At 44.4% G+C, this 23,216-nt stretch overlaps 1 protein-coding gene and 1 long non-coding RNA gene across 10 annotated transcripts in view; both read left to right on the top strand.

Annotated features, from left to right (window-relative positions):
• The window catches only part of RHOH (ras homolog family member H), a 63,657-nt gene extending 46,551 nt beyond the window's left edge, over positions 1-17,106 (top strand). For 7 of the 9 annotated variants that reach the window (XM_050790389.1, XM_050790384.1, XM_050790383.1 and 4 more), the window contains 2 exons: positions 4,527-4,648; positions 4,985-6,399. In XM_050790389.1, the coding sequence (XP_050646346.1) occupies positions 5,194-5,769 (576 nt within the window). In that variant the 5' untranslated portion in view covers positions 4,527-4,648; positions 4,985-5,193 and the 3' untranslated portion in view covers positions 5,770-6,399. The other 2 variants (XM_050790391.1, XM_050790392.1) reach the window with 2 other exon arrangements.
• A 42-nt stretch (positions 17,107-17,148) lies between these two features.
• The window catches only part of LOC126954671 (uncharacterized), a 217,549-nt gene continuing 211,481 nt past the window's right edge, over positions 17,149-23,216 (top strand). The window contains exon 1 of the long non-coding RNA XR_007725690.1: positions 17,149-17,838. This is a non-coding gene — a long non-coding RNA (uncharacterized LOC126954671). The remainder of the gene's footprint in view (positions 17,839-23,216) is intronic.

Below are 23,216 nucleotides of genomic sequence, written 5' to 3'. Positions count from 1 at the left end.
TTCCTACTGGACAGCCCTCAGTTCTCCGGAGGAGGAAATGCGTTAGGATGTCTCTTCCCCTAATCCCTCAGTTGTGTGTATCTTGGTCTCTTTGCCAGAGTGGGCAGAAAGGCCCAACCCTGTTGCTTTTGCAGCAGGAAGCCTCCCTTCCCTCCCTGTGTCTGTGCGTGTGAACCCTGGCGGCCTGCTGAGGGACCCTTTTCTGTGAAAATGGTAGAAAGAGAAAAAGGGCAAGAGCATCACATTATGGAGACCCCGCAGGCTCTGGAGGTGAAGGCTCATTGATTCTGTCTGATTCAAGGCCTGAGAAGAACGGCCTGGAGGGCCACTCAGTGTCGCCACCCGTGACGCTCTCGTAACTCTTCCGTACGAAGAGACATACTTGGGCCACTCTTGCCAGTTAGCCACTTGGGAAATACCATGGAAGACTCACTTTTTTCACCCAGAAGCCCTTCTAGGGAGAATTTCTTTTGGAGAAATTCGCTGAAATCAAGCCCGTCAGACTCACATGCTGATGATGTAACTCGAGGCGGCTCACTCCTGGACACACGTGACCCATTCTGAAGATTATCTGTCATGTCCATATAGGGTATGGCTCTGCCTCAGACCGCAGCTCCTCTCCTACTTCCCCTTCTCCCCCAGCTCCATATTTAGGCATCTTCCAAGGCTCCTCCTGTCCTCAAGGCTTATCATCCATCTTTACTGCCGCACAGTAATGCAATGGTTTATGTTTTATATTCACTGCAGCAGGTACTTTGGCTTCAGTTTTAATAAAACTATCAAGAACTACTTTACAGTTTATGAAACTGAGGCCCTGAAAGCTGACTTGATGAGCCACTTGGGGTCAGAACTGGCTGGCACTGAGGGTCACTTGATTGAACAGAAATGTTTTTACCTTTCTGACTCACTGGGTGGCAAAGCTTAGACAGGAGTCTCTCTCTTTTTGTAGCTATGTCTGGGTGTGTTTCACCCTTTGTTGGAGAAACCTCTTTTGTGCTACTTTAAATTCCCTAGTTAGCGTTAATAACTGTTTATCATTATATTTAGTAATTGTTATTTCAGAATATTATTAATAGGGACTACTTACTGAGTGTTTACTATGTACATACAGTATGTTTATATTATGCACCTGCTAAGAATTTTGCACTCTAGGCCAGGCACAGTGGCTCATGCCTGTAATCCCAGCACTTTGGGAGGCTGAGACAGGCAGATCACTTGAGCCCAGGAGTTTGAGAGCAGCCTGGCCAGCATGGTGAAACCCCATCTCCACTAAAAATACAAAAATTAGCCAGGCACGGTAGTGGGCGCCTGTAATCACAGCTACTCAGGAGGTTGAGGCAGCAGAATCACTTGAACCCGGGAGGCGGAGGTTGCAGTGAGCCGAGATCACACCACTGCACGCCAGCCTGAGCGACAGAGCGAGACTCAGGTCTCCAAAAAAAAAAAAAAAAAGAATTTTGCACTCTAAGCTTTAAGCACACTTAAATACTCTCAACAACCTGTGGTGCAGATATAATATTGTTACACTGATTTTACAGAGGAGGAAACTGAGGCTTAAGGAGGTTAGAAAATCTTCCAAGTTCGTCACATAGGTAGTCGGTTGGGCAGCTCGGATTCAATGCCAGGTTTACCTGACTTTAAAGCCCATGACCTTAACAATTATGCCTTATTAATTTCCTTTTGCAGATATTCACTCAGGAAATTTGGCTTTAGCTCAGTCAGTTTATTGGAGAGTTTATTTAAATAACCGAAAGGACTGGGTGTGGTGACTCATGCCTGTAATTCCAACACTTTGGGAGGCTGAGGCAAGAGTATCACTTGCGCCCAGGAGTTCAGGACCAGCCTCAGCAACATAGTGAGACCTTGTCTCTATACAAACTAAACAAATGTAGCCAATCACAGTGGTGAATGCTCGTAGTCCTAGCTACTTGGGAGGCTGAGCTGGGAAGATCACTTGAGCCTGGGAGGTGGAGGCTGCAGTGAGCCACCATCGTACTCTGTCTCCAGCATGGGAGATAGAGCAAGACTGTCTCAAAAAATAAATAAAGGTGGCCAGTGGTTGGGTGTGGTGACTCATGCCTGTAATCCCAGCTCTTTGGGAGGCCTAGGCGGGTGGATCATTTGAGGTCAGGAGTTCAAGACCAACCTTGGCAACATGGTAAAACCCTGTCTGTACTAAAAATACAAAAATTAGCTGGGTGTGATGGTGCATGCCTGTAGTCCCAGCTACTCAGGAGACTGAGGCATAAGAATTGCTTGAACCTGAGAGGCGGAGGTTGCAGTGAACTGAGATCGAGCCACTGCACTCTAGCCTGGGCAACAGAGCAAAACTCCATTTCAAAAAAATAAAATTAAGATAAATAAATAAATAAATAAATAAATGCCTGAAGCGTGTACATTTTTCTTAATTCTGGCCCTGCTACACTGGGGTCAAATAAAACTTAAGGCCAAAAAATAAATAAATAAATAAATAAAATATGGAGGAAATAGGCAAAATAATAATAATAATAATAAATAATAGCACAATATTTGATATTTAAGTGCTCGTTTAAATTCTCAAAAATGAAATATTAAAACACACAATGCAATAATTGCGCTCCAAAAAAACCCCAAAAAACTTAAGGCCAGGCGTGGTGGCTCATGCCTGTAATCCCAGCACTTTGGGAGGCTGAGGTGGGAGGATCACTTAACTCCGGAGTTTGAGACCAGCCTGAGCAATATAATGAGACCCCCAACTGCATTTATAAAAAATAAGATAATTAAATTAAATTTTAAAAATGTAAAAATATCTTAAGAGTTCTTGGCTCTGGACTAAGTCACAAATGCATATATTTAAGTTGCCACTTGGTCTAAGGATCTAATGTCTAACTAAAGCCTATGGAGCCCTCAAGGAGTCCTTCCTCAAAGGTCTAGTCTCAAATGGGGTCCATGACCATGGTGTGTGACAGTAACCTGGTGTCAGTCTGGAGAAAGAGTCCAGGTAAACATTTGGCAAAGTGGTCCCTCCACTATGGACATTCAGTATTTGGTGTTTCAGATAGTAGTGAAATGGATAACTTGATGGCTTCCTGTAATTCCCAGATGCCAGGCTTTGTGCTAAATCAGACTCTTCACATTCTGAATCCTTACAATGATCACATGAAGAAAGTCCTTTTCTTATTTTCATTTCTATGAGAAAATCAAGGTTCAGAGAGGTTAAGTAATTTGGCCAAGGTCACCTGGCTTACATGTGAATTTTTAAGTAAAAAATATTTAAAATATATTTTAATGAATATATTCACATATTCATTAAAAACATGAATATGTGAATATCATGTGAATTATTTATTTGGCTAACTCATTTGCAAAGGCTGTTAGGTATAATTAAACAACAGAGACCGTGGGTTGACAAGGATAAAAATGTCTTGGCTGCCGGGCGTGGTGGCTCATGCCTGTAATCCCTACACTTTGGGAGGCTGAGACAGGAAGATCTTTGAGGCCAGGAGTTCATGACCAGCCTGGGCAACATAGTGAGACTGTATCTCTACAAAGAAAGCAAGAAATTAGCCAGGTGTGGTGGCACACACATGTAGTCCCAGCTACTCGGGAGGCTGAGGTGGGAGGATCACCTGAGCCCAGGAGGTCCAGGCTGCAGTGAGCCGTGATGACACCACTGCACTCCAGCCTGGGCGACAGAGTGAGATCTTGTCTCCGAAAAAAGAAAAAGAAAAAGAAAAAGAAAAAAAAAATGTTTTGGAAAGGAATGCCAGGATTTAGAGAAGTTACTTAAAAATTATGTCTTAAATCAGACTTGTAGTTTGCTTTGTATTGCCTTGCATGACACATGTCAGGAAGCTCACCAAGGAGGGGAGTTTATAGGCCCAGATCGCAGTAATAACCTTTACTCTGAATTTTGGTCTGAAAGACTTTTCCTTTGTCTGGAGCTGGGCTGGCTTTGTGATATCGTGCCGCAGCAGACCCGACAGTGTCTCCAAGGCAGAGCTCATTGCCTGGAGTTTTCCCACTGCACTGAACGAGAATTTATTTGGCCTTTCATGAAATTCAGATTGTTCCATTTATGCAGTCCTGTTTAAGTGACAGGCACCGAATATGGTTGCTTTCAGGCAAGTTATTTTGTTTGACTAGGGGCCTAGTGGAGTTCGGGATACACAGATGGCCATCCAAAAATGTTAAAAGAAAGAAATAACTTGATCCTCACAGCATCTCTGAGAAGTGGTTCCTAAATTTATCACAATCTTGCAGATGTGTAAGCTGAGGCGTGGAGTTCAAGCAGTGTGCTCAAAGCCACGTGTAGGTGACAGTGCCTGATTTCAGATGCAGATAACTCTAAGGCCAGTCTGCTGCATCTCTTACCAGTTTTTGGAAAAACCTCAAGGGAAAAACCACAGCAAATTTTTAGAGTTCTAGTAATTTCTTTTCCCCTATTACAACACGTATTCCCATAAACCAAGGACTGTGTGATTAGTCAATAAACAAAAAGAAATGTATAAAGTATCTGTCACTCATAACATTCTTGTTTCTTGCAGTTTCCAGGGTGGCTAGATCCATCAGAAGCTGAAGCTGTGGAGAACGCTCTCAGGGGCCTTTGCCACTTCTTGGAGTAGAAGCCGACAGAGACCTGTTTGGAAACGTCTCCTTCACACACCAGGTTGCTACCGAGGTCTTTTTCATGTTGCAATCAGAGCAGTTGCTTGTGTTTTTTAGCGCTTGAATGATTTTAGAGATAAAGTCAGTTTCTGCTTCTTGACCGGGAGGCGTTGTGTGTGTGTGTGTGTGTGTGTGTATGTGTGTGTGCGCGCGCGTGTGTTGGGCGAAGACAGATCTAAGCTCTCCCTGAGAGGGGAAGAGTAGATTGCACAAGTGGGGTTGGTTGGCTATACAGAAATTGCCCCACATTTAATCTGTTTGCCAATGAGGAAGCCCCTTATCTTCAAAAAAGGCAAGAAAGAAAGACTTCATTTTCCCCCTTCTCTTTCTGTTCCAGTTGAAGACTAGGCTTTGGAGGTTTTCAAAGTAGACGGTGCTTGGATGGGCGGCGAGAAGTAACATTCTGCAAATCACCGTCAGAGGTCCTGAGGACACAGACCTACGTGGCTTGCCTTCCCCTTGCTGAATGGCGTGTGCTGCAGCCGCCCACTGAGGGCTCTTTTCCCTGGGATTCTGGACTTGCGAGTAGAACAGCAGGCTGGGAAGATGCTGAGTTCCATCAAGTGCGTGTTGGTGGGCGACTCTGCTGTGGGGAAGACCTCTCTGTTGGTGCGCTTCACCTCTGAGACCTTCCCGGAGGCCTACAAGCCCACAGTGTACGAGAACACGGGGGTGGACGTCTTCATGGATGGCATCCAGATCAGCCTGGGCCTCTGGGACACAGCCGGCAATGACGCCTTCAGAAGCATCCGGCCCCTGTCCTACCAGCAGGCAGACGTGGTGCTGATGTGCTACTCTGTGGCCAACCATAACTCATTCCTGAACTTGAAGAACAAGTGGATTGGTGAAATCAGGAGCAACTTGCCCTGTACCCCTGTGCTGGTGGTGGCCACCCAGACTGACCAGCGGGAGATGGGGCCCCACAGGGCCTCCTGCATCAATGCCATGGAAGGGAAGAAACTGGCCCAGGATGTCAGAGCCAAGGGTTACCTGGAGTGCTCAGCCCTTAGCAACCGGGGGGTACAGCAGGTGTTTGAGTGCGCGGTCCGAACTGCCGTCAACCAGGCCAGGAGACGAAACAGAAGGAGACTCTTCTCCATCAATGAGTGCAAGATCTTCTAAACCCCAAGAGGCTTCACACAACACTTATGTATGTGCCCCAAAGACTAATGGGGAGAGGGAGGGCCGGGAAGCCAGGAAAGCTTGGTGTTTTCTCTGGGTACTCCCCAAGCAGTGTCTCCTTTCGGATACAGTTATTGATGAGGCTTGGCCACTGGATGTTTTCACTAACTACACTCTACAAGTGAACTCCTTGCCCGGGCCGGTCAGAAAATCCCTTGGGGAACTGTAATGACTATTCCATTTTTGATTAAAATAGTGAAATAGTCTCCACAATTTTGGACGATGAAGTGAGTTTTTCAAAGAATTCCGTATTTAAAGACACATTTTATTTAACTAATAACAAAATGGATTGCTTTTGTATATATTTAGTTTTCACACTTGGAAAATCTTTTCCTACATCCTCGAAAACATAAACTCCTGTGTGAGTGAAATACCTGTACGGAGCTCTGCCATATGTTTGTAGTGTTACTATTTTCACCTCAAGTAGAAAGTCTGTTGAAACCACTTGGCTGCTGGATTTAAATGGGTAATCAAATTTTAAAATGACCATAAATGAATCTTTGCAATTTATTTTCTACCTACCTGTTATTCAGAATTGGATATAAAATACAGTTCCATAGGATATCCTAATACTGCCTAATGATTTTAAAGTTATCACTGTATTTTTCTGAAATGATAAAACATCATTCATTTATTTACAATATTGTCTTTCACTCAACTCCAGTTATGCACTAAATATTCTCCTCTCATTCACCATGACTGATTGAAACACCATCTTTCAGGTAGAGAATCAGACTGCTCCAAGCAATAGCAACAGAACTTGAAACAGAAGCGAGAGAGTGTCACTTACACTTCTGGTAGGGTGGTTCCCAGGTGATTGCACGTCCTGTGAAAGACAGTGGGCTCAAAGTTCTGTTAACTTGACAAATTTCTTATACATTTGTCTAAACTGAGCTGTTGTGGCAACATAATTTATGAATTGTAGGATCTAATTAGGATTATTGGGAGGGTATCTACATATATATGTGTATGTAAGGGAAAAGGCAGAATTTACAGCCTTCAAAAAAGAAAAATCAAATTCCAAACCCAGGAAAAAGAAAGCTCTATAGCAACTGCTCAGATAACAGAAAGTTATCAGGGGAAATACTGAGTAAATAGATACACATATACTCGCACGCAACCTGCTCACACACACACAACTCAAACCCCATTCTATCGAATAGTTTAAAAGCAATGGTGTTGCTCATCTGTTAAAGTTGAGAATAGAGGACTATATAACTTAAGGTAGAAATTGCAAAGGCTGGGCTGGGTGCGGTGGCTCATGCCTATAATCCCAGCACTTTGGGAGGCTGAGGCAGGTGGATCATGAGGTCAGGAGTTCGAGACCATCCTGGGCAACATGGTGAAACCCCGTCTCTACTAAATATACAAAAATTAGCTGGGTGTGGTGGCAGATGCCTGTAGTTCTAGCTACCTGGGAGACTGAGGCAGAAGAATTGCCTGAACCCGGGAGGAGGAGGTTGCAGTGAGCCAAGATTGTGCCACTACACTCCAGCCTGGGCAACAGAGGGAGACTCCATCTCAAAGAAAAGAAAGAAAGAAAGAAAGAAATTGCTAAGGCTGGCGCCTAGATAGATCAATCAATTACTGCTCTAATCAAAACTTAGAAACACTCTGAACCACCTTTATGAAGGTACATCATTGTTATGGGGTAATGTGACTATTACACGCAAAAGGTAAGGTGGCTGGCATAAATGACTTTGATTAGAGTTATGTTGACATAGCCAAACCAGTTTCTCTGTTCCCTTGTGTGGTCAATTCCTTACAACTATAATCAGTATCAAAAACCAAATGTGTGCTCATTCACACATTGCTTTCTCCTTCTCTCTCTACTCCTATCCACAGCCAGTAAAAGGCCTGAGACTGGGGTCTTAATCTCCGGTGGGAGGATTGCCTCGGTTCCCTGGGGCTGACACAGTTGCCTTCACCCAGACTTCTCAGCACTCCAGGCCGTGGCTTGTACTCACCTCTGAGTCACCCGCCTCCTTTGATTCGAGAGCCCTGTCTCTAGTTCTCAGCTCAGGGCGGGGAGTGGGGGCTTGAAAGATGACAGGGCAGGGGGCTTGAAAGATGACCGAGCAGGGGATGGGAAGGGATCTCATATCCTCTGATATCCCTGGGATTCTCTTCTCTCTCAACACACAGTCTTAAATCATGAAATGCAGGTGTTCAGGGCCAGCCTTTGTGGTGAGAGGTATTTAACATGTCAGTGGGAAGGAATTTCTATTCACTGCAGTGGGCTGTCCCCAAGGCTTTTCTTTTTCTCTTGTTGAAGAGAGACAGGGGTGGGTATCTGAAAGTGGGAAGGGCCACCATACATGATCCTAAGTAAGGAAAGAGGAGGTGGTTCCATGTTGGCAGCAGAGCAGGAAGGGAAGGCCAGAGATGGCACAGTCAAATGGCTTTGCTGTCACGTGGCCAAGGACACACAGGTGAGACCTCCACCTGTTGGCAGGAGCCAAACTTCACAGCTCCCTCTGGGAAACCTCACACCTGAGGCCAGGAATCTATGTGTAAACGCTTTCCGGTGGTGGAAGCTGGCAGAAATGGAGCCAATAAGTGTCTTTCTTCCTGCTAGACTGCTGTTCTTGAAGGCAGCACTGCCTCCTGGTCTCCTCAGTGTCCCCAGGGCTCAGCACAGGGAAGGCAATGGAGCTAAAGTTGTGTTGAACTAAATTGGAAAGAAAGACAGTAATTGGGCTTCTGTGCCGCACAGTGGTTACAGAAAGGAAGCAGACCCTCACTAGCCTTGCAGGGGTAAGAAGAAAAACAGGTCATCTGGGTAGAATCCATGTGTTGTGTGTTGTACATGAGCACATACTTACTTTTGCCTACCTAGATGCAGACACAGGTTTCTTATACTTCAAAATTTGTGGTACCTTTCTGTAAACTATTGCATATCGATTCTTAACTATTCCAAGTAGCAACATTAAATATGTTCTTGATGACATTAAAGAGTTAATTCATGGTCGGGTAATTCATTCTTGCCTCTGTCAGTCTGGGCTGCTATAGTGGAAAACCATAGACTAGGGGGACTCAACAACAGAAATTTATCTCTCACAGTTCTGGAGGCTGGGGAGTCCAAGGCCAGGGACAGCATGGTTGGGTTCTGGTGAGACCCCTCTGCCTGGTTTGCAATGGCTGTCTTCTTGCTGTGTTCTCACATGGTAGAGCACGAGATCATCTTTCTGGTGTTTCATCTTCTAAGGACACTAATCCCATTCATGAGGGCTCAACCCTCATGATCTAATACTTCCGAAAGTCCTCACCTTCAAATGCCATCACATTGGGGATTAGGCCTCAATATTTCGAGATTGTGGGGACACAAACTTTCCATCCATAGCAATTCTATTCTGTCCTACTTTACACTGACTAGTTAACTGGGCAGCAGAATCCAGTGTGGTAACAAGAAATCTAGAAGCATCCTGATTAAGTTTGTTCAGTGCTTCAGATGTGCTGTGCCAGTCACCGTGTGAAGCACTCTTTTGCCACATGTGTGTAGGCCCACATTATACTGAGTCCCATCTTACATGAGGAAACTGAGGCTCAGCATGTTGATGTGATAATGCCAAGCCTGTGCAGCAGATGAGTGGCTGCCCCAGGAGTCTCAAGTAGGTCTGTGTGACTCCAAAGCTCTGCTCAAAACCACCCTGCCCCATTTCCTCCCAGAGCAGCTTGACTGAATGGCTTCGCCACATCCGACCTCATGTAGCCTGCAGCCCCGCCCCCGTCAGTCAAGTAGCCTGTGTTTTAAAAAATATATTTTTAAATAAAATATTCCAAGTCTGACCTTTGTCCTCCCCTTTTCTTTCTGGCAATGAGAATGGGACCCACCTATATCACACAATACCATCATTTGCAAAGGTCTCCATTCCAACCCTTGGTATTTAAAGCATGATTCCAAAGGCTGATTGCATGTAAATTGGCAGAGATGAGATACACCATGATTTAATGTTATAAAAAGCTTGAGAAATATTGTCTTTTTCTTTTTTTATTAAAAAACTTTTTTTGAGATAGGGTTTTGCTCTGACACCCACAATGGAGTGTAGTGGTGTGATCATGGCTCACTGCAGCCTCAACTTCTAGAGCTCAAGCGATCCTCCCACCTCAGCCTCCCAAGTAACTGGGACCACGGGTGCATGCCACCACACTTGGCTAATTTTAAAATTTATTGTAGAGACAGGGTCTTGCTATGTTGCCCAGACTGGTCTTGAACTCCTGGGCTCAAGCAATCTTCTCACCTTGGCCTCCCAGAGAGCTAAGATTACAGGTGTGAGCCACTGTGCCCATCCAGTATTCTCTTTCTCTTCTTTTTTTTGTTGGTTGATTGATTGGTTGGTTGGTGTTTTTGTTTTTTTGGGATGGAGTTTTGCTCTTGTTGCCCAGGCTGGAGTGCAATGGTGCAATCTCGACTCACTGCAACCTCTGCCTCCTGGGTTCAAGTGATTCTCCTGCCTCAGCTTTCCAAGTAGCTGAGATTACAGGCATGTTCCATCATGCCTGGCTAATTTTGTATTTTTAGTAGGAACAGAGTTTCACCATGTTGGTCAGGCTGGTCTTGAACTCCTGACCTCAGGTGATCCACCCACCTCGGCCTCCCAAAATGTTGAGATTACAGGCATGAGCCACCGTGCCTGGCCAATATTCTCTTTTTCTTATCTCACTTTTCCACCCCTCAGGTTTCAGGTATTTCCTTTGAATAAGGGAGTGACAGGGAAGAGGAGAGTCCGCCTCTTTTCTTTCAAGGATTTGGTACTTAGGAGGGGTCCTTTACGCAGAATGAGATGTGATGGAAGGACTCACTTTGGCGCATCTGTAGAGTGACATGACAGAGGGGACGGGGCTCTGTGAGTGCTCGGCCCCAGTGCGAGAAAGCAATGCTTACAAGGTGAGTGGGATCAGTACAACTCAATAGTAGGAACCTACTTTTCCTGAGACTGTATCTGTCCGGATAAAGCAAAGAAACATAATCAATGGCTAAGATGTCAAGCAGGTTTTCACAGGAAATGATAAGCTCAAAACTTATTGGTGCTGTAAGTTCATAAAAAGTTATTGATTAAACCTAAAGTCTACATTAACTTTTTGATAGATTCTAAAATGCATCCTGACCTGGAACTTAATATTAATAGTAGATAGAAAGCCATGATGAGGGAGTGGAGAGACCATACAATTGTGATGTATTTTGGGGTCAGAAAATCTGGGTTGTGTGTCTTTCAGCCTTAGTGCCCCTCTCTTAAAGCAGAGATACGAATTCCTAGGATACTCTATAAATATTGGTACAATAATGATTGTGGACCAGGCTCGGTGGCTCACACCTGTAATCCCAGCACTTTGGGAGGCCGAGGCAGGTGGATCACCTGAGGCCAGGAGTTCAGGACCAGCCTGGATAACATGGTGAAACCCCATTTCTATTAAAAATACAAAAATTGGGCTGGGTGCAGTGGCTCACACCTGTAATCCTGGCATTTTGGGAGGCTGAGGCGGGTGGATCACGAGGTCAAGAGATAGAGATCATCCTGGCCAACATGGTGAAACTCCATCTCTATAAAAATACAAAAATTAGCCAGGCATGGTGGCGGGCGCCTGTAGTCCTGGCTACTTGGGAGGCTGAGGCAGGAGAATCACTTGAACTGAGGAGGTGGAGGTTGCAGTGAGCCAAGATTGCGCCACTGCACTCCAACCTGGTGACACAGCTAGACTCCGTCTCAAAAAAAAAATAAAAAAAAAAAAATTAGCCAGCCATAGTGGTGGGCACCTGTTATCCCAACTACTCAGGAGGCTGAGGCAGGAGAATCACTTGAACCTGGGAGGCAGAGGTTGCAGTGAGCTGAGATCGTGCCATTGCACTCCAGCCTGGGCGACAAGAGCAAAACTGTCTCAAAAGAAAAAAAAAAAAAAGAGAGAGAGAGAGAGAGAGACAGATATACAGAGATACTTCCCCTTTACAGTTACTTTTCAAAATGTCCCAGTTTTGGCCAGGAGTTTGAGACAAGCTTGACCAACATGGCAAAATCCTGTCTCTACTAAAAATACAAAAGTTAGCCAGGTGTGGTTTCAGATGCCTGTAAACCCAGCTACTCTGGAGGCCAAGGCAGGAGAATCACTGAAACCCGGGAGGCAGAGATTGCAGTGAGCCGAGATTGCACACTGCACTCCAGCCTGGGGGATAGAGCAAGACTATGTCTCGAAAACAAAAAACAAAAAACAAAACACAAAACAAAACAAAACAAAAAAACACAAAATGTCCCAGTTTTACCACGTAATTTTGGCATAATTAAACTTGACCAGCTAAAAATTATATGTATAATTATATTAAGTGTTCATTACACTTGCTAATTTAAGATGGTGACAACGATCCTTGTTACATACTGCAGGGAAATGGTGATGATGAGAGCTTGGCAGTCTTCCTACAGGAGCTTCCTTCTGTCATTCTTCCGATAATAAAGTCTCAGGTAATTCACATCCCACTGTCCTGGCTGCTCTCTGCTTGCTGCCCCCATGTCCTCATTTCCATCTTCCACCTTTCCCTGCCTTCCTCTGGGCCTGGGAGGTTAAGCCTGTGGACTGAATCACCTGGATCTGTTCCTGCCTGTCTTCCACTTGAGTTCAACCAGTAGGACACTCTGGCAGGAAATCAGAGGGTAGGAGGGGAGAACAGCTGGGTGTTTTATCCCTATACATTTCCGGCTTTGGCGCTACTTATTTGGCAACAGTCATGAGTCCCTCCGTGGCTCCAGCTTCTACTGGGAAGCTTCTCTTCCATGATTCCAGCTTCCACTGGGCCCTAGGGTGGTGCTTCCTCTCCTCGCCTTCAGCCCTATGCGGGGTAATGGCTTCCTGCTGGTCCTCATCTTTGGATGCAGCAGCATCCTTGATGTGGTCCCTTGACCCTGACCTAAGTAGTGATTTCATTCAAGTCTCTTCATTCGAACTACCTGGAATAAATTTCATTTCCTGTAGAACTCTGAGTGATGCACTCATTAGTTATCCACATAGTCTGTCATTAAATGATTACTCAAATCCCTACTGAAAGATATGAGTTGGAGGTCTGGGCAATTGGGTTTTCCTGAGCCTCAAAACCTAGGAAATACCACTCAATATCTATTTGCTTGGAAGAAAAAGGAGAAGGTTGGTTAATTCTAATCTGAATGAACAAAAGAATAGTTCTGGGATAGCAGCATTCAAATATCATGGATCTTCTAACAATATATTTATATTCAAGAAGCTCTGCTATTATCCATAATATATAAAGAATAACCATAAATCAATAAGAAAAACAGCCCAGTTTTAAACCAGATACTTCCCAGAAGAAAAAATATACATGACCAATAAACACTAGAAAAGGTGCTTCATTTCATATGTACTCAGGGGAATGAAAACAAAACCCACCCATAAAATATCATTTTCAAACCACCATATTGGAAAGAGAATTAAAAAATATGACATTGGCTGGGCATGGTGGCTCATGCCTATAATCCCAGCACTTTGGGAGGCTGAGACTGCCCAACACGGTGAAACCCCATCTCTACTAAAAATACAAAATTAGCCTGGCATGGTGGCACATGCATGCCTATAATCCCAGCTACTCGAGAGGCTGAGGCAGGAGAATTGCTTGAACCTGGGAGGTAGAGGTTGCAGTGAGCTGAGACTGCACCACTACACTCCAGCCTGGGTTACAGAGCAAGACTCTGTCTCCAAAAAAAAAAAAAAAAAAAAAATAGCCAGTGTGGTGGCATGTGCCTGTAGTCCTAGCTACTGCAGAGGCTGAGGCAGAAGAATCACTTGAACCTGGGAGGAAGAGATTGCAGTGAGCTAAGACCACATCATTGCACTCCATCCTGGGCAACAGAGCAAGACTGTCTCAAAAAAAAAAAAAGGAGGAAGGCATGACACTATTGAGCATTAATAAGGAAATGAAACAACAAGAACTCAGATGCTGCTTGCGGGAGTGTAAACTGGTATAAAATTTTGGCATTACTCAGTAGTGTTGAATATCCTATACTCTTAACCCAGAAATGTCATGCTCTAGGGATATGTTGGCATAGATTTTCTGGGAGACATATATGAAAATGTTATTAGTAGCATTGTAGGTAATAGCAAAAACTAGAAATGACTCAATGGCATCAATAGAGAATGGCTAAAAAATGGTGTATTCACACATGGAATATTATGCAGCAATAAAAAAAGAATAAATTTTAGCTATACATATCAATATGAATGAACATAGACAATGCTGAAGGAAAAAAGCAAGTAGTAAAATAATATATGGAGCATGATTATCAAATGCAAGCAAAACATAATAGTATCAGGGTTAAAACTTGTTTTCTGCCGAGTGTGGTGGCTCACGCCTGTAAACCCAGCACTTTGGGAGGCTGAGGGGGGTGGATCACTAGGTCAAGAGATCAAGACTATCCTGGCCAACATGGTAAAACCCCGTCTCTACTAAAAATACAAAAATTTGCTGGGCGTGGTGGCACGCACCTGTAGTCCCAGCTACTCAGGAGGCTGAGGCAGAGGAATTGCTTGAACTGGGGAGGGGGAGGTTGCAGTGAGCTGAGATGGTGCCACTGCACTCCAGCCTGGTGACAGAGCAAGACTTCATCTCAAAAAAAAAAAAAAAAAAAAAAAAGTATGGAAATCATTAACATCATTCAAGTAAGTGATTACTTCTTCTGGGGAGAAAGGTGATCAGGGTCCCACAGGGGTGTCACAGGTATCGGTAATGTTCTATTTTTAAGTTTGGGACATGGATACTTGAGTATTCATTAATTTTTTTCTATTTTTATTCTTCAAAATATCCAGATATATTTTATGTATTCTTTTGTGTGCATGATATAATTAATTTTAAAAATTTTAAAGTTCAGGTTCTAAAGCAAAATTGTCTGAACTTGAATCTCAGCTCTGCCACCTTGCATAAGTTAACTAACCTCTTACACAAGCTCTGCAGCCTTGTGTGAGTTAACTAGCCTCTCTGTGTGTCAGTTTCCTCATCTGTAAAATGGAGAAAATGATATAGTGAGCATTAAAGGAGCTAATGTGGGTAAAGGCTTCACCATGTCTAGTACAATAAATGGCAGCTATGCCATTCCGTTGTTTTACACCTCAGAGCTGGCAGGATTCTGCCGTTTATGGATGAAGACACAGGTATTGAGACCATTGCCTGACCTGCCTAAGCTCACAAATTTGTGGCAGACCCAGACCGCCTCACTCTTCCTACTCTTTGCTTCTCTTTTCTGTAAACTTCCTAAGAAGAGAGGAACCTGGGGTTTTTACTTGTTCACTTTTCATATATTTGCCTTTCAATCCATGTTTGCTGTACTTGAATTATTTCTAGTATTGTTTAGCACAAATAGGTACCTTTCAGTATCTCACAAAAGGGATCAACAGAGGCTCAATCTCTTACTGTATGTGAAGACATCTCCATTCACCTGTTTACTCATTCAGAATGTACTGAGTTCTTTAGGTTCTTTACAGGGTTGATTCGGAGAAAGTGGAGGACTCAGTGACTAACAGCATCTCTCCATAGCTGGACTTGCCACGTTGTTTCCTATTTACTTGTATTTCTATCATTGCACCTTGGCCTTAGTGTCAAGCTGTGCAATAGCCAAAGTTCCCGCTTTCATGGAGTTTAAGGCTTTAATTAGGGATAGGGGTGCAAACAGTAGTTATAAAATAAATAGATAAGATCAATGTAGCTGGGTGCAGTGGCTTACGCCTGTAATCCCAGCACTCTGGTAGGCCGAGGTGGGCAGATCATGAAGTCAGGAGATCGAGATCATCCTGGCTAACACGGTGAAAACCCGTCTCTACTAAAATACAAAAAATTAGCTGGGCGTGGTGGCGGGTGCCTGTAGTCCCAGCCACTCAGGAGGCTGAGGCAGGAGAATTGCTTGAACCCAGGAAGTGGAGGTTGCAGTGAGCTGAGATCATGCCACTGCATTCCAGCCTGGGCCACAGAGCAAGACTCTGTCTCAAAAAAAAAAAAAAAAAAAAAAAAAAGAGCAATGAACAATGTAGATGGATGATGGGTGCTGTGAAGAAAATATATTAGGAAAAGAGAGAGAGGATATTTAGTATCTTGGTAGGAGAGCGAGGACTGATTGAGGAGAGGTCTGAACGATGTTGACAGACCACATCAGTGATCTGGTTTTAACACAAACAACTCCTTTGAAAAAGAAAGCAGGCTTTGGTTTTTCCCTGTTGCCCTGAGAGGGACACACGTGCTTTTTGCTGTGATGAGTGTTGGATGTTGCACAGCGCCCTCCAGCAGCGACTGCCTTCACTGGGTGGGGATTCTAATCCATCTGTCTGCCTGCTGGGAATGACTGAACTGGGGGGGTTTCAGGGGATGGATTAACAAATAGACCAGAACAGAAAATTGGCATGATTCATAGAAGCAGGATCGTGCTGGGGGTTACACAGGCAAGCGGTTTCTAATGGATTCTGGACAAAAGGAAGGAAATGATTAGAACTCGGGGCCTACATAGGACTCGAAGTAGAGTGAAGAGCTCGCCTGCAGGGCCCTGAGGAGCGATTCCAAGAATCTGCAGGATGAGCATGTATGTTTGTGGCAGCACAGGCTTGAGAAGCAGCAAGGTTGCAGCTTGCTGGAGCCCAGCTGCTGATGCAGTGGAACGTCCTTCATAGCCATGTTTAAATAGAACATAGTAAGGCGGCCCAATCTATCTGTAGAACATTTACACTAATTGAAACAGATAGGGGTGCAATTTACGAGTGAGTCACCAGAGCTAACCCAAGGGCAGTCGTTGCATCGTTGCATCGTAGATCTGTTGTCTTGGGGAATTGACTTACTGGGGTGTTGGACTGAAGATATTTTTTTTTAAAGTTTTCAGACAGCCCTAGATAAATCACTGCACATGTGTACTTCTCAAATACATCTCCTCCCTCTCTGCTTTCTCTTCCTCCTCTTCATGGCTTCTCTCTGCAGCCTGGGGTAACTCTCTCACCCAACTTTGATTGCTCTAGCATCAAACGGTGCTGTGCCCATAGTAATGCTGAACCACATTTCTTAAGTGAATCAGTCCTCACAGTCATCATCTTCGCACATTAATTCATTTAGTACTTTAAAATTTTCCAAAGTGCTTTTCCTTGTCTTATTATAATGATTGCCAGTATTTGCTCAGCACTCTAGAGGTTATAAAGTACTTTGTGTACGCCGTCTCCTATGACATCACAGCAATGCTGTGGTTTATTATTACTTGACTCATTTTGCAGGCAAGGAAGCTAAGGTTCAGGAATGCTAAATGACTCATCTGTGCCCACTCATCTGTGCCCACAGCACTCATCTGTGCCCTGATGCTTGGCAGAATCAGGATTTGTACTTAGATCTCTCGCTTCAAACTCCCTTTTTTCCATTTGATGATGCTTTCATCTGAGGCTCAGGATGACCCTGTGAGGTGTTAGTGTAAGAGATGAGGTCCAGGAGGGTGACATGGCTCATCCAGGCCACACACATGCCGTCACTGACCAGAAGTGAGATCTTCCATCCAAGCCTTGCCTGTCACTATTTTCACCCTTACCGTCAGAGCATATTTTTTTAACTGAACCCACTTACTGTGTGGTTGTCTGCTAGGCATTCATTGAGTAAACAGATATTGATACTATCTCTGTTTAACAAATGGAATAGTCAGAAAGAAGGAAATAATCCATAAATCCAGGCCTCAAACTGTATTTGCCTTACTTCTCTGGATACTGCATGCAAACCCATACAATTTTTTTTCTCTCTTGTTAGTGTAGATCCTTTCATTGAGCCCAAACCTAAATCAACATGGCAGAACATTTTCCCCTGCTTCTCTGTTATTTACTGGACTCCCATTTTTTGGAGTTGAAAAGGACCTCAGGGCCGGGCGCGGTGGCTCAAGCCTGTAATCCCAGCACTTTGGGAGGCCGAGACGGGCGGATCACGAGGTCAGGAGATCGAGACCATCCTGGCTAACACGGTGAAACCCCGTCTCTACTAAAAAAAATACAAACAACTAGCCAGGCGAGGTGGCGGGCACCTGTAGTCCCAGCTACTCGGGAGGCTGAGGCAGGAGAATGGCGTAAACCCAGGAGGCGGAGCTTGCAGTGAGCTGAGATCCGGCCACTGCACTCCAGCCTGGGCGACAGAGCGAGACTCCGTCTCAAAAAAAAAAAAAAAAAGAAAAGGACCTCAGGGAGGATTTAACCCAATCCTATCATCCTACAGATGAAGAAACTGACTGTCCTCATTGCCCAAGATACACAGATGGCTTCGGGCAAGTTGGGACTTGAGGGCCAGGTTTCAGCTCCCAAGGGCTCTCACTTCTTCCTGCAGTCCTCGGAACTTCCAGCCTCTGACCTGGAGCTTTAGATTCTGCCTATTCATTTCAGGTTTCTGTGATGGAAGTTTAAAGGCTTCTGGGCGTGGTGGCTCACGCCTGTAATCCCAGCATTTTGGGAGGCCGAGATGATCAGATCACCTGAGGTCAGGAGTTTGAGACCAGCCTGGCCAACATTGTGAAACCCCGTCTCTACTAAAAACACAAAAGTTAGCCACTCGTGGTGGCAGGTGCCTGTAGTCCCAGCTACCTGGGAGGCTGAGGCAGGAGAATCACTTGAACCTGGGAGGGAGAGGTTGCAGTGAGCCAATCTAGCCTGGTTGGCACAAGTGAAAGAAATCATAACGGAAAGAGATTCTTTATATTGATGTTTTTCTAGGTCTATCCTAAGAAAACTCACAAATATTGCACATTCATTGGTGAAAAGATTAGAAGCAATGAAACAAAAAGATGATAATAAAAATCACTTCAATAACCACTGTTACATCTTTTTTTGTCTCTACCCTTCCAGACTTTTTCTTATCCACATATGTGTGTAGTTTTACAAAAATAGGCTCGTATGTTGCAATCTGATTTGCAATCTGCTTTTTTCATTTATTATATTGTGAACAGCTTTCAGTATCAGTATGTTAACGAATATACATACTCCTACACTGTGTAATGGCAGTGTGTTAGTTAGCCTAGATTTTTTCAAGGAACCTGTAACTATGTTTGTTTACTGTATCCATGGGCTTCTAAGGTGGGGGTGTGTGTGTGTGTATGTGCATGCACACATGTGTATATATATACACACACACATATATATGGATACATGCATATATATAAATAGCCTTGCTTAGGCTCATAGTAATAACCTCAGATATATCCAGCACTATGTATTTTACATATATTAATTTATTTACTTCTCGTAAGCACCCAAGATAAAAGTACAATTTTCATCCCCACTTCACAGATGAGAAAAGTTACTCACGGTTAGACACTGCATGTGGTAGAGTCAGGATTCAGTCCAGGCAACCTGGCCCCCAGCCTGGCCTCCTGACTACCACCCTTCCAATAATGGGCCCACCTATTTGGTTATACACTCTAACTCCTTGGTTACATAAACTGGGAGGGCCTATAGGGAACATCCAGTCCCAGAAAGAAAAATTTTAGTATGACAGATGTCCGTATGAAAATGTCATAGAAGTATGACAGATGTCCATACTAAAAGAAGTCCAGAGAGTTCTTTTCTTTTTTTTTTCCTCTGAGACGGAGTCTTGCTCTGTTGCCCAGGCTGGAGTGCAGTGGTGTGATCTTGGCTCACTGCAACCTCTGCCTCCCAGGTTCAAGCAATCCTCCTACCTCAGCCTCCTGAGTAGCTGGGATTACAGGTTTGCACCACCATGCCTGGCTAAATTTTGTATTTTTGGTAGAGACAGGGTTTTACCATGTTGGCCAGGCTGGTCTCCAACTCCTGACCTCAGGTGTTCCTCCTGCCTCGGCCTCCCAAAGTGCTGGGATTACAGGCGTTAGCCACTGTGCCTGGCCTTATCTCTGTTTTTCAAAAGCTCCATAGTGATTTAAAAGCACAATGAATCCTAAGCAGGGGGGGAAAAAAAAAAGGACAAAGAGTTAGCAGGAAAAAAAATGAAAAAACAAACAAACAAACAAAAACAAAAACCAAAACCAAGAGCATATTAAAATGTAAACCTATTTTTAAAATTATTATTATGAAGCAGCATCACCTGGGGTAAATACCCAGGGTTCATCATCTTGCGCCAAGAAGATTTAGGATATGCACACACACAAGGAATTTAGGAGTGGAGGTTTAACAGGCAAAATAAAGAGAAAGGAGAATAGCTCTTCCCCTAGTGAAAGAGAGTGCCTTCCATAAGGAAAGACAAGCCAGTGGCGGAGTGCATCGGATTTTATAGGCAGGCTTGAGGAGGCGGTGTCTGATTTACGTAGGACCCACAGATTGGTTTGATCAGGTGTGACGTTTACACAGTGCTCAGTGAAGGCTGGCCACCCCACCCTAATCTTACCATGCCATTAAATGAGCTTTCCACTTGACTGGCCCCATATTGTCTGCTTCTTACTATACACGCAGCTGGCAAAGAGAAGGGAAGATGGAGCTGTCATTTTGGACATGCCTGGTCCCAGATAGCTTTTTTCCTGCTGGCATTCACTCGTGCAAGCTTTCCACTTGCTTGTCTATGTCTGCAGCTCGATTTTACAGGCTGTTCTTTGTTAGAAAATGATTTTGGGGCTACTTTTCATTAAAAAGGAAAACCTTACCGAGGATTCCCATACCCTCATTATCTGCTTAAGCAGTTTCTTCTTAACTCCTTTATTATTATTATTACTGTTTGAGAAGGAGCTTCGCTCTTGTCACCCAGGCTGGAGTGCAATGGTGCAACCTCGGCTAGCTGCAACCTCCACCTCCTGGGTTCAAGCGATTCTCCTGCCTCAGCCTCCCAAGTAGCTGGGACTACAGGCACCTGCCACCATGCCCGGCTAATTTTTGTATTTTTAGTAGAGACGGGGTTTCACAGTGTTAGCCAGACTGGCCTGGAACTCCTGACCTCAGGTGATCCGCCTGCCTGGGCCTCTCAAAGTGCTGGGATTACAGTTGTGAGCCACCATGCCCGGCTGAACTCTTGTATTATTTAGACTCAACAGACATTATCCAATTGCTATAAAACTTTTTCCATATGTCATTCTCTGAATTTCTGTGCTTACTTTTGTTGACCTGAAGGAGGAAATCGAGGCAAAATTAATATATAGTCCATTTGGGCCAAGGCTAAGGACTGCAGCCCAGGAAACACAGAAGTTCTCCTGAGAATAAAGGAGAGTTTTTAAAGGAAAAAAGCTTTTTTTTTTTTTTTAATGAGATGGAGTCTCAGTCACCCAGGTTGGAGTGCAGTGGCATGATCTCGGCTCACTGCAAGCTCCGCCTCCCAGGCTCATGCCATTCTCCTGCCCCAGCCTCCCAAGCAGCTGGGACTACAGGTGCCTGCCACTATACCTCTATTTTTAGTAGAGACGGGGTTTCACCATGTTAGCTAGGATGGTCTCGATCTCCTGACCTAGTGATCCACCCATCTCGGCCTCCCAAAATGCTGGGATCACAGGCATGAGCCACAGTGCCCAGCCCAAGGAAAAAAGCTTTTAAGGAAAATAGGATGAATCAGGAAAAGGGGCAATTGCAAAAGTTGTTTTTCAGGAAATCTTGCAGGGTTACAGAAATAACGTTGATTAGTAATTGGCCATATATTGTTGAACTATAGTGTATTAATAATGTTGTCTAGCACATGGCATTGTTAGGTTAACTTGTGGATACTTGGTGATGACATTCAGTCTAGAGTCCATATAGCAGGAGGCTTCAAAATAAATACTTAGCTCAAGGTGGTAGGTGCCACTGAGGGTGTCCTGCAGACTCTGGCCAAGCAACAGATGAAGAAGGAAGTATGCTGGCACAGGTATATTACCTGACAGTGCAGCTAGGGAACTGCCGCTTAGCACCACCAATGAGAGTGCAGCAGCAGCCCCCATAAACCGGAGACACTCGCATTTATTTAGCACAGATTTAATGACAAAGGCTTAGAGCAAACACAGTTTGGGGTAATTAACATTGTTGACCCCCGAGTAGAAAGCAGTCCTGCATAGGAATGATCAAGGGTTGGTTTCTGGAGACATAAGTAAACAGATTTATCTAGATAAGTTCCTTTATATTCCTCTGTTATCTGCCCTTTGTTCTCAGCCCCCAGATAAGAGAATTTGGCTGCCTTCGCCATAATCCTCTCCCGAAGCTTTTGCAAAACCTCCCGGCCTTCCAAGAAGGTTTGTCTTTCCCTATAATTTTTCCTACCACCCTGACTGATCTCCTACATGTAGGGGGTGGAGTGAGCCATGACTGCTGTCTCATTTTAATGCCTCTCTGGACCTGATCACTTAAAAGAGGTCATATTCCTCAGATAAATGTTTATTTTCTTTCTCACCTTGCCGTGGTCCAGTAACAGTTTACAGACCTGCCCTGGATGGCAAGTTGCACTTTGAGCAGTGTTGATCTAATTCACTCGTTCCTTATCCATTTAGGAAAGTTCACTCATTCACAGAATAAAACATTCATTACATATCTGTTATAAGCCAGACATATAGGTGATTTGAACTTGTTCTGTCCTCAAGTGTTTGCTGTGACACCATGACCATGTGTTATGATAATATAACTGAATTGGAATAGTCTAGTCATCAATAGAATGTCATGTTTCACCATGATAGCACTGAAAAGAAAAATTGCCCCAGGCCTGGTCTGGGACAGACCCTTTTTTGTATGTGATGTAATTCACAACTTCCTTCTGGGGAGAAACTCAGTGCTCCTGATAAAATGCCTAAGATGTTTCCTGATAGACTTTAATGGCATTAAGACTTGTTCTGGGAAATAAGTCACACCCCTACCCCTCCTCCCTGACCCCTTGCAGACTTTCAGACAATAGCCCAGTTGACCTTTAACCAGATATATATATTTTAGATGGAGTCTTGCTCTGTCACCTAGGCTGGAGTGCAGTGGTGCAATCTTGGATCACTGCAACCTCCACCTCCTGGGTTCAAGTGATTCTTCTGCCTCTGCCTCCCAAGTAGCTGGGACTACAGGTGTGCACCACCACGCCTGGCTAACTTTTGTATTTTTAGTAGAAACAGGGGTTTCACCATGTTGGCCAGGCTGGGTTCAAACTCCTGACCTCAGGCAGTTGGCCCTCCTGGGCCTCCCAAAGTGCTGGGATGACAGGCGTGAGCCACCACACCCGGCCTAACCAGACATTCTTTTATTCTGTGCCTAGTCTAGCAATGACTATCTGGCCATTCTCTTTTCCTATAAAATACCCTATCAAGTGTGAATCTTGGAAATAGACTCCTAGAGTCCATTTCTCTTGAAGAAAGATTGTAATACAGTTACAACACGTGGTCCTAACTAAAGAGAGGGAAGGACAGAATTCTGATGGGTTGGTGGAGTTGGTGGGACTCAGTGACCCTGAGAAAGCTTTACAGTATTTCTGAGTCTCAGTTTTCTCACCTGTGAAATGGAGG

This window comes from Macaca thibetana, chromosome 5 (assembly GCF_024542745.1).
Source record: "Macaca thibetana thibetana isolate TM-01 chromosome 5, ASM2454274v1, whole genome shotgun sequence".
Classification (NCBI taxonomy): domain Eukaryota; kingdom Metazoa; phylum Chordata; class Mammalia; order Primates; family Cercopithecidae; genus Macaca; species Macaca thibetana.
This window is presented reverse-complemented; position numbering and strand designations above follow the sequence as displayed.